Source organism: Calliopsis andreniformis, chromosome 12 (assembly GCF_051401765.1).
Source record: "Calliopsis andreniformis isolate RMS-2024a chromosome 12, iyCalAndr_principal, whole genome shotgun sequence".
Taxonomy (NCBI): domain Eukaryota; kingdom Metazoa; phylum Arthropoda; class Insecta; order Hymenoptera; family Andrenidae; genus Calliopsis; species Calliopsis andreniformis.
The window spans coordinates 6,349,624-6,367,762 of record NC_135073.1 but is presented as its reverse complement, the minus strand read 5'-3'; the positions used below and the strand labels follow the sequence as shown (position 1 = coordinate 6,367,762).

The 18,139-nt window shown below is 31.6% G+C and overlaps 1 protein-coding gene across 2 annotated transcripts in view; it reads left to right on the top strand.

The window, feature by feature from the left end:
- Positions 1–18,139, top strand: part of Invadolysin (leishmanolysin-like peptidase, invadolysin) — a 274,526-nt gene that overhangs the window by 243,952 nt on the left and 12,435 nt on the right. For both annotated transcript variants that reach the window (XM_076388677.1, XM_076388678.1), the window contains one exon: positions 2,110–2,192. In XM_076388677.1, coding sequence (XP_076244792.1) covers positions 2,110–2,192 — 83 coding nt within the window. The remainder of the gene's footprint in view (positions 1–2,109; positions 2,193–18,139) is intronic.

The following is an 18,139-nucleotide window of genomic DNA, read 5'->3' as shown; positions in this document are numbered from 1 at the left end:
AAAGGCTGTGATGCTAGGGAAATAAAATTCTTCTTTAAGCAAAATTTAGAGACTAACTGAAACAATTATATCCATCTTTTTAGTTGTATTTAAATTTAGAACCTTAATTTTAATTTCTGTGAAAAATGGGATTATAGTGAAATTTGAAAAGAGATCCCAAGTATGTACATTGGCTAACACTCTATACATGTTGTTCACAAGCGTCACAAATTTTTCATCATTAGAATATAATTACTTTCTGACGAAATTATCTATGACAAACTGTTATAAACTTTTTAAATTTCCCACAACGTGCATTAATTAACCCCTTGACATATGATTAATTTAAAAGAAACTTTCCACATAAATACTACTTAATTTCATTCCAATCTTCATATACACAGACATGAAAAAAGAGAACTTTTTATACCAGTCTAATATTAGAATATTTTTGAAAAAGACATTATTTCCTTAAATTTCGTTTAAAAAAATAGAAACTGAGAACAATTTTCACACCTATGACAAAATTAACATAAGAATGCATTTGTTGTTACACAGTGCATGAATTGAATTTTCATTAACTTAAAAATTAAGAAATTACGAGTTTAAAAATATTTTAATTTCATGGCGATGGTTATTCGTGACGCTGTGCGTTCACTTGTCGCATTGAATGAACATTCAAAAATGCAGTAGTACAAAATATAAAGTTGCGCGTACATAGTTCGTAGATGGAATAATGTGGGACATTAATTGGAACGAAGAGGCGAATACGTGAATACAGATTCTGCATACGTAGTCGGGCTTAATTTAAACCACCTTCGCTCAAGGGAGAGGCAGGCAACGAAAAAACGTTCTCCCCTACAATATCACGCGAACTGTATTGTCGCCGCGCGCAAAAACGACAAGTATAGAGACGTTATACAACGAATTATATTTACTCGAATACGGTTCCATGGAAGAGCAAAGAGCCTCGGACGAATGATCGCAATTGAAATTTAGAATAAACGAACCGAACGGTAAACAGGAGACGTAATGTGAACCAAGCGAACGTGAAAGAACACTCGGTTGAACTTTAAGGGACTCTATACCAGAATTATATCGAAGCTTTACAACCTCTGTTGATTGAGCGAGTGAAATGAAAAATCGTAAATAAGGCCAGGGGGTATTCTATGTTATTGCACTTTCAATTTAGCTTCCTTATTTAAGCTAAATAAGTTCCTTATTTGATGGTAGAATTTATGTAAGATGAAAAATTAATATTAGTACGAGAATTTCTCTTATTGCTAAACTACGATTGGGAAAGAAGACGAGAAAAATTCAGAAATGTTTGAATTAATTATTTAAATATGGTCATACTTTGTGGTTCCTGTTATCGTTATTATATCTCTGTTTTAGACATATTCATTGTTGAATACGATCAACAGCCAACTAAAATAAAAAATAATTTTAACACAATTTCACTTTGTCACGAAATACTGAAGATCACTTTTAAAATATTTTTGAAATAAAAATATATAAAATACACACGAACTGATGAACTACGCGAAACGTATACAAACTTATAAAATACACAGAGCAAGGTGGCAAAGGTTCACCGTGATATTCGAAGCAAGACTGACCTGCCTTTTACCCTCTCGTGGGATTTATACGTACAGCCAATGGCCTTGCCCTTGTACCCCTGATTTATTACTACTAGACCGTCAATACATCTCATTTAAAATTTTAAAAAGCTTTTGTATCCATTTATGCGTATTCATTTTTTATCCTATTTACTCAAACGATTCATAATCATCAATTCGAATAATTATTATAGATTTATGCAGATAATGATATGAATTACTATAGTTGGACATTATTGAATTTCTTCGAATAAATATTCTTACTGACAATATAGTTCATCCGAGCAAATATTATTGGACTTAATTAATTATTTATCCTTATTTGTCTGTAAAATAAAATTTTGGCCCCCTCCACTACATGTACACTAATTTATACTATAATTTACACATAATCTATATACAAATATTAATAAAACTAGTCAATATTATTACACTTAAACTTTTGCTACTATTTACGCTTGAACGAATTGTTACCCCGAATTTAAACTTCAACTATTTTTTTTTATTTCAGAACACTATTCTCCCTGAAGCTGTACATTTTTGGGAACGAGCACTAATGGTGCGTGAAACAAAGAGCACCATTAGACTAAGCAGGTAATGTAACCTACACAACAAATCTTCCATAAATTATATATCAGTATCTTTTCCTTGAAATAGCTACCACTATTATATATAGTAAATAATTTTACTATATTCAATAGTTTTATAAACAGTATATGCCTAATCAATAATAAGTAGAAATTAATAATAGTGTCCCAACAAATTTTTTTTTTTTTTTTTTTTTTTTTTTTTAATAAATAATCGTAAACTTAGCTGAGTACAAAATTATTTAATTCTAAATTGATAAGTACACAAAAAGAAAAATTTTTCGAAAATTTTTATCAGCAGACTTTGAAAATTTATATGTTCCCGTAAACCATTTATTAACAAAAATAGAAGAAGTACTTATGTAGCGCGTTTTAATGTACCATAAATTCATGCTAAATTGAATACAAAAGGAAATCTCATCTTCATGATGTTTCCTTTAAAAGTGAGAAGCATAACTAAACATTTTTTCCTAATAATTAAGGTTTAAAAAAGGAACACAGAACATTAAAGGAAAATAATGAGCGTGAAATCCAAGAGCAATGTAAATGTCTACTTAATTTTCTCTTATCTTCTTTTCTGATAAACAATGCTCATCCATTATATTTTACAATCTTAAAAATCCAAAAATAAAAATATTATTTAGTACTTTTTAAAAAATGAAAATATACTTTCAATTAACACATACGTATTTATCAGGAGCTTCCTAAAATTATTATCAATAAATTACGTATTACAAAGACACAATTTTGCAACAGTGTTCCATTCACAGTCCGCTACCGAATCACAATTTTGCATCGTCAGAGCTGCAAACGTAAATCAAAATACACGAAACATAATCGATGCAGCTTGCGATGATACGAACACTCTCAATAGTTTAATTAATCCAAGGATTGATAAATACCGTTTTACATGAGTACGCACACGTTGTTGTCATTGCCGTGTTTATTCCCAGAGTGACCGAAATCAGCTAAAAGCGTGTGAATATATATGGCGTGTATTTGCGTAGCGCGTCGTCTGATTTATCGCCATAGATGTAGCCATACCATTCACGTTAGTGGCGATCTACGTGTGACGCTTTGCGTATTTATTAGAGCCACTAATGCGCAGTAATCGCACGTTTACAACGATTTAGAAATTCCTTCCTAACAAATATATCTCTTTTTAACTTCTCTTTACGTTTGTATACTGTTTCGGCTAATAGTGAATGAGAACGAAGAAAAATATACTCAGTAATATAAATATTTACATATATGCATGTAAATAGTGTGTAATTCTACTGTGTAATTGCGCAGTGATGTGTTCCAGATAACAGAAGCAAATTTATTGATTGCTAAAGTTAATAACGCGATACCATCTGCTGTAAACGCAGGTGCATCACCAATAACGAAGCTTAATTGTCAAATTAACGAAGAGTCAAATTGACCTTTTTTGTGTGCACGCTTTTTTGACATATTGTGTACGTGCAGCGAACACATTGATTAGTTAAAAATGGTACTTTATTTTTACCCGCGATACTCAAAATACTCGAACCTGAAAATTCTGAAATTAATCACTTTTTATGAGAATATGAGAACTGAGAGAGTACAGTATTCTTCCGTATAAGTGCATTGGTGTATTCGCTATAGTTTGAAAGTTTATAGAACAAAAAGATATTAACTACAAGTTCTGCATTACTGTGACTCACATTTTCGTTGAGAACTAATTAAACCATCGTCAATAATCTATAAGCTAACTTTTTAAAATAATTTTACCTCTTTACAGTGAATTTCTTTTAAAAAGATCAATTTTTCCTAATATATTTTATGGTACACCACATTTTAGTAAAATTTGATTTAAATCGATACTTTTACACTTGAATGGTACACCAGATATCGATACTCCTACATTGTTGCACGATAACAGTAACCGGAAAGGATGACATGTAAATAATTTATCGCGAAGCATTTGGTATTTTCGGTTAATCAGGAGATTCGTTTAATTTATGAGTTCCTGATAATTTTTGGCAACATATTTCCTGCATTTATCATCTATAATTATTGCTTTACTAGTACCATATTGTATGACACTTTCGTTGAACTCGCACCATATTTCTACTTGTGTATATACAACTGTACATATAAAGTTGATTTATTTTCGTTTAATGGTACTAATCTAAGCTGCTACGATACAGAATGGTCCAAATGTTTATTCGTAGTTCGTAGTTGAAAAGTAATAGTGGGATACTGTGTCTGTAAAGAGTGACCCCTGCATTTGATATCAAAGTTATTTTATTTAACCCTCGGATAGCAGACTGTTTTACATTTATGTGCAGTGCCAGCAGACTTAGGGTCACTTTTGACTCAGTGTTCGCCATTCGAGGGTTAAATTCATAGTAATAAATTGAGAAAAACACAAATATTTGATTTGCATATAACTATAATATCATTGCATCCCACTTAGAGAGAGAGAAATTGGTAATTAACAATTAACACTAAAAAATTAGAGAGAATTGGTAATTTTTTAGTGTATTAATTTTTCCAAAGTTATCCATGTATGTTTTTCATATCAACCATAATGAATTAAATGAATATAAATAGTATGACCCCATCGTACCAGCTCAGAGTTAAATATTCTTATGGATTCAGTGGTTAGTCTGACCAATGATAATAGTCTACTACTTGTTTTGAGCTGTGAGTCAACTCTTAACCCATAATTTCATGGACAAACTGTACAAATAGAAATGATACTATACATTATTTGTAAATTTGTCTTACTAGTAAAAAGGAATATATTTTTACAATCTATCTAGACTATAAAGTTGCATATTTTTTCTATGATATTACGATTTCAGCTAGATTACATTTCCCTTGTACTTCATTTATCTCAAGATAGTTACTGCAGCATCTCATGTATGTTCCAAGATGAGATGGAATGTTATTTCCGCCACGAGATTTTTCTCGTTTTTATGTGTATCTTTCCATCTGCTATTTGCATTTACTTTCTCAATTATTTTATCTTCCCTTTTTCAGGGTCATTGTTTGTAAGCCAAAGTTTTCATTTCTTTCCTTAAATTTTTCGTAGTTACGTATATCTCTTAACATTAAAATAAATCGTTGAAAAATTAGGAAAACTAAATATCTTTTTCTTTCTATTGGCCAAAATAACTGGGATTACTCTGAACTCTATAGTAACATTATTTGAATATCATGTTTATTATGAAAATATGATATTTACTTTCGAGTTTTTAGTCAAAAAAACTCCTGTTTTATTCTAAAATGTATATTCGTGTTGTTTAAAAATATTCCATTTTTGAACATAACTGGTCACCTATTTTTGAAATAAATGGTGATAAAAAAATTGTCGCATGCTAGTTGCCACTCGAAATGGGCAATTTGTCAAGCGTTACAGTGGCAGCGTGCATAAAACGCTCGACTAAAAGTAAATCTGTTTTCCAATCCGTCGTGTTGCAAAAACCAACGCTCGTCTAACATATTTAATATTTTTCTTTTGTATCGTCATAAACGATACTCTCACGTGTACTAATTTATACATTCAACATTCAATTTATTAGTCCCAACACGATTTATGTGTAAAAATAAAAATGAACTTTGACAGATTGTGTGGAAGAATATTTTGAGTTTATTCTGAATACTGCTGTCGTACTAAAATTACGAATTTAATGAAATGAACTCCCAAAAATTGAAGCAGTAATTTATACATGAAAAATTTACTTGATTGCTTGATGATATTAATAGAAGAGGTCCCAAAATATTTGCCTCATTTAAATTTTCAAGTTCTTTAAGAAGGTAAGACACATGGAACAATTTCGATTGTTAATACTTCTTGGGAATTTTGATGTATTAACTTAAAAAGATTCACAAATTGGCAAACTTATTAGAAAGTATCGCTTATATTTGGAGAGCTCCTTTTGTAAGAGCTCCCTGTAAAATGGCAATAATATCTTAGCATCAGTCTTTATAAAATTTTGTTTCAAAAAAGCTTTGTCTCTACAAAAATAAAAAATAAATATTGGAAGAAACTTAACAATGTAAAAGTTAATGTGTAAAACATTAAGACCTAACTGTGCAAAATATTAAGACCTAAAGAGCTAACTCCAAGATTCACAACTACCCTCGTAAAGAAAACAATCCAAAGAAAAAGTCTTTACATGCCTCTTTGAGCATCTGAAACATTCCTTACTAACAACGTTTCCTCAGTTTTCCTTTAATTCCATCCCAATGTAGTAACTATCTATTCCTTTGTTCTATAAAACATCGGAGGGAAACCTTTAATCGAACCCCCATTTCACTAAATCACCTCAAACTACATTGCCCTTATTGTTAGAGATCACTCTCATTTTAATTCTCCATTTGCTGTTTACCCTGTTACTGCCTTTGTGCTTTCAGAAAGCTTTAAAACAATAGATCTACATTCATCGACTAGTCATCACTTCTGATGCATTTTGTCTATATTGTAGTTGTAGGTTGTATTGCATGAAGAGTATAAACACAGCACCGTTTCTTTTTAATTCTATACAGGCTTTACAAGCTCTTTAACAATACACTGTTCTACCAATTCTATAGGAGAGTTCAAGTACCAATTGTAGAGTGCACGAACTTGGTAATGAGAGAGGAAGTTGAAAAGTTTGAAATAGGTTGTGTGTTTACAGACCTATGTACAAAGGGAACGCAAGGGTGAAGCAAACATTATAGAAGTTCATTCGGTATTTGTGGATGCCTAATTAAATAGAAAATATAAGAAAAATGTGAAGTATAACCAGCCAATTAAGCTTTAAGCTACACGTACATTTAAGCTTGACACTACACACACATACTGTATAGCATAGTGCATTTAAAACTATTAAAACTGTCCCTACATCGCATTTTGAATTTTCGTTATACAGAAGGATTTATGACTGTAGATTATTAGTTCAACATTTATTGATTTATAATATTGTGTTTATAATGTAAAAGAATTAAGAATTATCCAGACTTATCCAGAAGAATTATACATACATAGCTGTGTAGCTTTAATTATTCATCTTTTAAAAATTTTTAAATGTCGACGAACAAGATACTGAAGACCAAAATGACAGATTTATTTTTTAACCGGAGGAGACGAGTTATTTTGGCAAGTAAAAAAATGAAAATTGATGTATTTGTAATAATAGTATATGTATAATACTTTTCATCAGAGTGCACTAGATACTACAAAACATACATATATATAACTCATTAGTTTCTGTTTGCTTAGACAATTCTGGTCATTTATTATACGCCATGATTCATGTGCCCTTATTAATTTTTAAGGGTTGAATTTCAGTAAATACAGCCAGCTTCGAACCTACTTAGGAAAGGGTGGTTCTTCGATCAATAGACACCACACCACGTCCAAATCCACCCTAGCGTGAATAATTTCAGAACTGGTATTAACAAAGGAAAAATTGCTTCACTCTTCGTTGAAATCAATGATGTAAATTTAGCATAAAAATAACGATATTGTGCTTACAACTACGTAACATGAACAGTTTATGTCACGATCCCTTCATAAAAACCGACTGTAATATGTAACTGAAAGCAGACATGGTACGTTATCAAAAATACAGAACAACATGCTCAATTCCCCTTTAACTGGGAAAATATTAACGTATACGGGAGACAGTAAAATCGGATTTACCGCTTTTATCTGCACCTTCCCTCACTTCTATTCCTGAGGAACGCGACACGCCAGAGGGATCGGAGTTTAGCTTCACTTATGCATTTCTTCGATTTTCACCAAATCCGTGGCGCCGACGAGTCGCAGGTAACGAAATCCAAGCGGTGAATCAATTTTGCACGAGCCGCCTGGGATTTTCAATGACTTTTGACGTTTCGCCTGAGCTTCGAGCGTAGCCGAAAAAGACGGGAATTCAAGCGGGTTAGGCGGATGTGTGGTCTGGTATTCCTGACGCGGAAGAGAATTCGTTGCATTATTCAACGGACGCGTGCAGAACACACAGTAGACGAGAGCAGGGAAAAGAGAGGGTGAACGCTTGTTATTTTTACAAATTGTGCTTGATGTCTTGACACTGAGAATTTGTCCCCCTGATATGTGGCCTTATGGATGGGAGGAAAGTATAAACAAGTTCGTCGTAAGTTTTGTGGAAGGGAATGCGAAATTCAAAAGGAAGAAAGTTCATTGTCCGACGTTGCTGCTTGTTACTGACCATCTCTAAGCTAGAAGAAAGTATGAGAAGAATCGCCCAATTGGGACTTTTTATAGCATTCCCTCATTATAAGCTCATTTGTTTGCTCACTGTATCATTAGTTAAAATTATTTGGAAAATGTAGCTTTACTTTTTGTAGATTGTCACTAACATCTTTGATAAAACCATACTGGATCAAATACTATATTAGATAACAATTAAATATACCAGGTGTGTTCTGTTTGAGAGATTTTAAGATTAGAAAATTTCAAATGTTTTAGACTTAAATTTCGGCTCAACGAAACTATTCATAGCTCTAGAAATACTAAAGAGTACCTATTAAATAATATTGATAAACTTTTCATAACTTTTCTTTCTTAAAATAACTTGTATACCTACGCCGTTAGTAATTTGTCTTAGGTCGAAAAATAGTCGTATTTGATAGTCTGACGCAAATGAATTACTATCGATAACGATATCGTGGTTTCTGTTCAATTAAGGCCAATTTTAAAGCTTTCTCATAACAATGTGATTGAAACGTTATCATGACGGTAATATGAGTTATTTTATTCAATTAATTTTTACCAATCAATATTATAATAAATCACTTCAATGCTCAATGAGAATTAATAATGAACATATTCAATAATTTTTGTTTAATTTTTATAGCTTAATATTTGCAAAAGATGTATCAATTTTAGAATGCGCCAATAAAAAGCTAAAGGAATTCAATTACTTTCTCAAGGTACATATTTAACAAGAATTTTCAAAATATTGAAAATAAATTTTTTCCATTAAATGGAATTTATATAAATTAAATTGTTTTATCATCAAATTTTTCATTAAGTTATTCGTTGAATTATAAAAGATTTCACAATATTATTCCTGAATCGCTGAAAACTATGTCAAAAATTCAATATGAATTTCCAATTTACTGATAATTTCTTATTTGAAGAAAAATTTTTCAATTTTGTTTACGCTCTTCATAGACCGTGCTGTATCATGAATAATGTACGAAACGTAAATGTGTATTTTCCGTGTAACAGTATTTGACATCAATTACTGTCAGTTGCGGTCTGTGTCTTGTAGCCAGCCATAGTAATCTGTCTTGAAGGAAGATAGACACATAGTGTACGACATGGATCTGGGGTTTCGCAACAACCAAATCGTGACATTAGTTACCGTGACAATGGATGCCAGAATTAAATTCTCTTTAATGTAATTGTTTTACCATTATCAATAATTACAATAACGTTTAAATAATCTCGTTTAGATAATAAGAAACAAAATGAAATAAGTTTTGAAATTATTATTCTGTTCGATTCATCGAAAAATACTATTAAATTATGCCACTGTCATAAAGAATAAAGAATAATAACAAATTGATTTTTTATTAATATTATAACTAACATTCACAGTAATTTTTAATTATATGTATAAAACCTTTTATTGGCCATCCTGCTTTATAACATTTAGAAATGATGAATAACTTTGTTCATGGATCCACTTTCAAAAATAATGGTAATAAGTTATTGAAGTAAGCTAATTTCGGGTTGGAAATTGATGTAACCAATATTTAAGTATTCCGTATTAATGATTCTATATTTTTATAGCAACGTTGTGTGTATACGAAAGCAACGCTACTTTGACTGAAATTTTAGTACCTTCTTGTTTGTTCGTTGTTGGGATAAAAACTCTATACAAATATGTTCATGTGTTCAGTAATACTTTCTAAAATACGTAAATCGTAATAAAAATTCGCAAACTTTCAGTCCGTCCGTACATTCAGATATTGTAAAATGCACTTTACCACGGCCAGTGGATTCCTGTACAAACTTTTAATCGGATTGTCGCCCTCCACTTTGCTATCTCACTCGTTCATTCTCCCCTTTCCCTCTCATTTTCGTACCTATAATACTCTTTCAATACCCATTCTATCACTTCTCTTTTCAACCGTCAAATCTGTTGTCCATAAAAATTTACGTTAATTTGGTGAGATCAATTTTTTACCCCTTTAATGATATAAAAGTATCATAAATAAAAATGAGTAATTTTTATACAAATTCTTCGTAGAAGAGTAGCATCTCATCTTTAATAAGGAATTCATTTTTGTATTTTTCTGCATTTATTATAGAAATTACGTAAAAAATTTAGAATTCTTCGACAAGTGAATAGTGCTTGTGGTATAAACTCTAAGGCATATAGTAAACGTATCAATAATACTAGCAAAAAACATGTTATCATCTGTCACTTACAGAGTCAGTCAACTAAAATCAATACCGACCAGATGCATACAAATTACAATCTTGAGAATAATCAAGAAGTTACGGCTGTTCTTGTCCTTGCTCTTAACAAGAACGCTCGAACACAGAACATTAACCCTTAACTAGCGTAGCTATGACCCCAGTCACTATTCCATTGTCTACCATGAGACTAAATCCAAACGAAGTTTTATTATAAAAGCTTTCTTTTATTATATTAACATAACTTTTTATGAATACTACAGTAAATAAGAGAACAGAAACTAAACTATTATTAATTAATACTTCTCCAGCAAATTATTGGATGTCAATTTTTTCAAAAGTAAAGTGTGATTTTATTAACAAATATTGTCCTATATTTTTAACTTATTTCTTTTGTATAAAATTCCCAGCATCTTGCATGTACTACCAACTCTAGGACAGCAGCCTGTATTTCAGCAAATTGATTTTTCTATACTATTTTTTTTTACAAATATTAGCTATGTAAAACTAAAGTTTAGAAGTTAAATTATCATATAGAAGTATTGTGGGCCATTATACCAGTTAAGGGTTAGAGAACAAAATTGTGATACTTTGATAGGATTAGTAAAAGAGTTTCAAAATAAGCAAGAAAATATGAACAGTCTGTAGTATGGTTTTCATTCTGCCATACGGTTTTCCTTTATCGGGTTGGCCAGATCCAATAGAGATTACCAAGACTGGATAGAATAGTAGAACGAGATGGGATAGGGTAACGTCTCTCGTAGGATTTCGCCAGATCCTCTTGCTTCGATTCATAAATATCTTCCGGCTATAATGCCTCGCTGAAAAGGCTCCCATGAGTATCTATGCAATATTCACTATCGAAACAACTCTTTCAGCATCTTTACGTCTCATCTTTTCGCGAATCTGTTATTCACGCGGAAAGCGCGAGAAATTCACTTTATTGTCCTTTCTCAAATTCATACTCGGCAAGCGCTGAGTAAAAACAATGGAACAAGCTCTGCTATTTGGTGAAATATTGACTTAGTATGTATGAGGTAGTATATCTTTTATTCCATTGAACTATATCACTTTTTATTGATTTGATAATTTAGTTAGTCAATGAAAAATACGTATATTAGTTGTTGGTAATTACTTTAATCGAACAATATAAATTGGTCAAAAAATGAGCTACGTTTTCACTTCAGCTTTCAAATTTGAAACAATAATTCCAATTACAACAATTGAACGTACTTTTTACTAAATTCAAGATGGATATAAAAGAAAAGTTTCGAGTATTTAAGCTTGTATTTTCAAATTCGTTTTTCTTTTTAATAAGCATTGCTATTATTCGAATAACAGATCACGATTGCAGGGAAAAGAGACAATCAGTATTCAAAGTTCCAATTTATCCAAACTCTGCGGTAAAACTCCATTTACTGGAACGAAATTTTAGTCGGTGTTAAATTCCCAGGATTATGAATTCTGAACTGTTATCGAGCGCTATCCGGACTCTCCGAACTCTTATGCCATCACAAATAATGGATTAACGCGTAAATAAAACAGGATTCTGCTCCATAACTGACTTGTTTTAATTCAATTCTGAATGTAAACTTGTAAATAAACTAATTATTTTTTCAAATGTGTCTATGTAATATGAGGGGAATTTAAAAAAGATTCAGAACTTTAAATATAACATTCGTTAGGTGGAGAAAAAATTAATTTTCAAAGTTATAAACATTTAATTTCGATTGAAGCAAGTAGCTTACTTGCTATGACATGTACCTAAATAGAATGGATTATTTTATCATTCACTCTTAAGACCTGCTAGTTTATCAGACTAGTTATCTAGCATATGTTACCTTCATTTTTTGACAAATATATCACCTCTATTACTACATGACATCTCTTATCGTTAGATAACATTTAAATAAGACTTTCGATGAAAGATGGATTGAATAGGGTGGACCAGTAGTACAGCATAGGGTACTCTTCAAGGATCAATAATTTAGACATATTACGTGAGAAAATCTAGTGAAACAGTTAGAAAACAACCAGAAACTTCTGAAAATGTACATAATTTTCTGGTACATATGAAGACAAGAGAAGAAAGAAGTAATGCTAAAGTAATCCATTTTTTTCTTATGCAACACGATAGCTTTCACTGCGAATAGTCTACTCACTTTAATCGAAACGAAAAATTGTTTAGAATTTTGAAAATATTAATTCTTCGACTGTTCATATTAATTACTAGATACTAATTCCCTTGAATTTACAAGCTCTATATAACCTTAAAGTTCGTAACCCTAAACATCAATAGTCACATAGCAAAATTCCTCAGTTTTCTGTTGAAGAATTCGTAGTAAATATTTTACTTCTCGTATTACTGTGAACAATAAATTTACTAGTAAATGAGGTCACTGTGACACCAACAGTTAAGTTGGCACATTAGCACATACCATTGAGAGCAATAGAATTTGGACTTGAATACTGCTATAAGCCAAACCTGCTCAACTAACATAATAAGGAGCCAGAAGACTCTTTGCGGCTCTAGAAGGTAAGTTACGATCAAGTTCAGAACTGTTTAATGTTACTAGTTAAGCGGCCACAAATGATGTAAATAATAGAGAGCTAGTCATTACCTATCAGCAGTGGAACCAAAAATTGTGATTAATGAATGTGTCGATAGGAGGGATCTTCTGTGGCTATCCCTTGCAACAATGGAATTCTACGTAACATGCCCTAAATAATCAATACATTGTTTCTTCACTATAGACACGACTCACTGCCTATTTTCTAGCGAGTAGTCCAGTTTAGTTTTATTAAAGATATAAATGACGTTGTATGCACCTGTTATATATACAATGTATATTGTATACACTGTATATTAAGCAACCAATAATATTCCAATAATCAGAGATTTGAGACATTCACGGCCCGGCGTTATACAGTTCTTACTGTTGAGGTTTTCGTGTGTAAGTTGTGTCTTTTTGTATCAGTGTGTTTCTCGACCTCCAATGAAGCCAGCTGCAATGCTAGCGAAACGTTAGAATAATTCTTCCAAAAGGACATGGCTTACATGGCCGGAAACCTCAACAACAAGAACTGTAATATTCCCATAATTTCAAAATATAGCAAATGCAGCGAAATTGTAACAACAGAAGGCTAAAGATACCAGTGTTTCCTAGAAATTTCATTTTCTTTTATAGAATCTGCTCCAGACTTAACTGCTTTCAATTGTAATTCAATGGATGTATTAAAATCTAGTTATAAGAAGACTGGCTAAAATTACCTCAACAAAAAATTATAGCGACTAAATTAGTGAATTCCAGTTATGTAAATATCTGAGCAACCTAAAAGTGTCACCATTATTTTCAGTCTTACTATATTTGGACTTAAGTAAATAAGATTCTGCTCTTTTGTGAAATTTAGTAACATCTATTAATCGACATAATCATTATGTATGCAGTAGTATTTTAAAGTAGTCGAAGATTCGATATTTGGTGATAATGCAAAAAGCTTGTCCCTGCAATAGATCCACGCTCTCAATATTACGTGGCTAAAGCAAATGCGCTTGAGTAGTGCTTTCAAAGTACTTCAGGCTCCTTTAGGTTCGCTGAACGATAAAGTTCTTTGAAAGTCTGCATCGACAACTCTGCTTGCACCATTACGAAAGAAAATATTTTTGAATCCTGGGGATTTCCCCCGCAAAAAGGATGCAACGTGCTTGAATTTAACATAAGTTTTGTGTCAATTTTCTAAATATGTAGAATAAAAACAGTAGAAAATCAAATTATAGTAGAGAAGAGGTTGTATTATAACTCTTAATGCAACGTTCATTTCATGATTATGCTAAAGTAATTTAGTACAATATATGTATATGATAAATTTTATTAGAAAATAAATAAAAAATAAATTTTTTCATAATATCGACGTAAAATTAAAAAAATTAAGAATTGAATATTGAATATTGAATATTTTCTTTATTCCGCTTTACATCTTTATACTTTTGATTAATTGAGTTATAACTCAGGCATTTTTAATCGTATCTAATATTCAGTAAAACTTTATATTACACGTGGTAGTGGACGTTAATCAACGAATAATAATCGAAAACATGACAATAAGCTCACTTATAATATGTGTAATATACGTATAATTCCATTTATAGTATTAGAAATCTGGCTGTGACTATACAAGAGAATTTATTAACCCTTAAGCCTCGTTCAAACCTAAGTAGCTTGATGTCAAATTAATGTTCACACGAGTCAAGTTATTTGAATTCAAGTAATTTAAAAATCTTTTCGTTACTTCACTTATTATTCTGATTCATTTTTATTTTCTTATTTAGGTATGTAGATATTTTTCATAGAAGACATGTAGTTTTGACAGCTTCTTTGACGTTTACAGATTTGTCAATTTGCTTAAAATTTACCATCAATCAATGGGTATTTTAAGACAAAGAAAAGTTGAAAGGACCTCAACTTCTCTTGAAGCTTGAAAGGATATTTCCAGTCAAGTAAAATAACACGTTCACATTGGTTAAATTGGCCAAAATCACTTGCATTCAAAGCCACTTGAATTGAGGTAATTCGACTAATCTGAATTATTGATATGGAGTCTAGTTGACTCTGCGTGACATATTTTACTTATTACTCTCAGTTAAATATGGCAAACTTTGCAATGAAAGTTAAGATTAAGTATCATACTTCGCTTCTACATACCAACTAACATCATACTAATTTTGTAATTAATTTTGTATTGAGTAGTTAAGGATTGATATACATATAATTTGCAACATTTAATTAATAATACTTAATATTAATTATTCAATTATGCAAATAATCCCTAATGTAACTTGGACCATGATTAAACCAAATTCACCCTGAAAAAATATTCTTCAAATTTCAAGCATCTTTAATCTCTTTCGGATCATCCCATTTCAATCTATTCTACCGAATTTTTCGCTGGGCACTCGACTCGTTGATTGCATCGACAGCTTGAATAAAACTGCATAATATAGAATGGCTTGAAGAGTTTCCTTGGTCGAAAATTTGTGGTCTAAATCATTGGAGATCTCGCAGCTGCTTCACCATAACTTCCACTTTTATACGACCGGCCGTCATGTGCACTCTCTTTCATTATTGGCTTCATCTACCATCTCTTTCCCGACACCTTCTTTGTCTTTCCCTTTTCCCACGAAAATCTGCCAACGTCGTAAGCGCCACCGAAGTGGATATGCCTTTAAATTTCGTCGAATTTACGATCTCGATATCACCTCAACTACGGGCTTCAAAATTAAACTCGCCACTGGCGCGTGGCAAGAAAATGTTATCCATGAATGTTTAACCAACTCCCAGGCAAATTATCATTCGCCTGTATAGTGTGTGTACCCGGGTTTATTTGTTTTCCCATTTTCATGCTCTTGCACCGTGCCTTGAAATGCGCGAGAGAATAGAAGGATCCAGTTGTTCTTCCGTTGACACCAAAGACACATTTGTGTCGAGATAAAATCTCACAATTTCACGGCTGTCGGCGAGATCCAGGTGTCGATACGTGTCATGTAACGAAATTACAAACATGTTTCTTCGTAAAGTCAAGCAGAAGAGTCTGAAGAATTTTTCTTCTGGGACAATACTGAATTTTGCTGGATTTCATAATTTCATTGAATTTAAAAAGTTGAGGAAAATAAGTTGTTCGATATCACGTGTCGCAAAGTATTGAATTGAATGTAGATTCAAAATATTTTGAGAGCAGATTTAATTTTTTTGTTCGAAGCTGCAGCATTTGTTAAATATTAAAAATAATGCTGCACTTGATACATACTTTTGTTTTTACTACCAGGTGACTTTGATATTCATCATCTAAAGTTGTTTTTCTGGAGCGAAATTTGCATTAGTTGGGCCATCAAAAAATGTTTTAAACAGAAATTAAAATTATTAATCATAGTTATTCCATTGTTAATCTAACTTTAGTAGAACTCAAAAATTTCTTTGCTCCTATTTCTATCGTTTTCGTCAGAATAAAATAAATTATATAAAGTTACATTTGACGTTTCAGTTTTTTTTGCTCTTATAAAATTATGCGATAAAGTATAAAGCACATATTTTTCATCTTTAATTAACTGAATTTATAATTAGAGAAAACTAAGAGTGAAGAGATGCTAATTTATAGTTACGCTTTGCCCGGCCACTCGCGAAATTATTTGTGTGAAGGGAGATGATTCTGTTCCAAGAATTCAAATTCAGAAATTGTGCCAAAGTCTTCAAAACTTTGAACAGTTTAAATATTAAAATATTTGATTATTTAAAGGATTTGAAAATGTAGAAATCGGAATCTGAAAATTCGAAAATTAGGAAGTTTGAGATTCAAAATTGTTTAGAATTCAAATTTCAATTTATAGAATCTCATAACCTGTAACATCTTTACATTCACTCTTTTTATACATATAATATGTGCGTCCCAGCCGTGTTTGTATAGCAGAGTACACTTATACCCTGCTACCAGTTATCCCCTGGAGACCTCTCTATCCTTGCTTCTATCGCAGTGCAGCTTTCTCTGATGTACCATGTATCTAACTCTATCGCGTAAAAGTACACACATCGGATCGACATTGTCCAAACATCTCCAGACGACTGCCTCTCCCATGGTGGTCATTCTTGTTCCATTGAGATAACCCCGATCGACGTTGATCTTGTCTACTTTTTCAGGCTATCTAAACGATTTTCCTCGAATGAAGATTTCCAATTTCAAAGAAACATTATACGACTTTGAAAGTCGTGGATACAGTAACTGCAATTCTGATATCTCTTTCGTGTCTAATAATAAAAGTACCTTTGATTTGTGTATATACCTCTTTCTATTGAAGCAATTAAAACGTAAATTTTTTAAAAAATACTTAATCAAACAAAATGCTATTTATTTACACTTTCTTTTACTTCTTTTTAGTAACTATAAAAAAGGAAATAATATTTACAAAGAATAATTTTCATGACTCTGTAAACAATATGTTCGTATAAAAGGACACTGGCTTTTGCAAATTCTACACAAACTGACTAAATTTTTATCAGAGCTTTCTCATATACTTCAAGATGTGTAATACTTATTATTTTTAATGTGTAAATTATTTTTGTTGAATTTCTGGCACTTTAACTTTGTAATGATGCGTAATTCAAGATTTTGAAATAACATTGAAAATTTGAAAACGACAATGGAAATTTAGTACATAAATTAAAAATTGCTTAAGTATCACCAATAAAATTGTATTCCTTGTAAAATTTTTTTGAACCAATTTTTACAGTGAGGCAACATTCTTGCCCTGCAACAATCTTAGTAGAAGGATTAAGACGAACATGGCACCCTCGCAACCCTCGGAAAGTTTGCATATCGGTCACGCCATATCGGTAGCCTTAACATGCAGGGTATTTCCTTGCTCGTGTGCAAAAACTTGCTAACCGATTCTGGAGGTGATTCTGAGCACGAAATAGCGTGTAGCTATACACTCATAACTCAAAAGTTAAAAAGATATAATTAGTCAAAGTTGTTAGTGTTGGCCAATTTTAACAGGT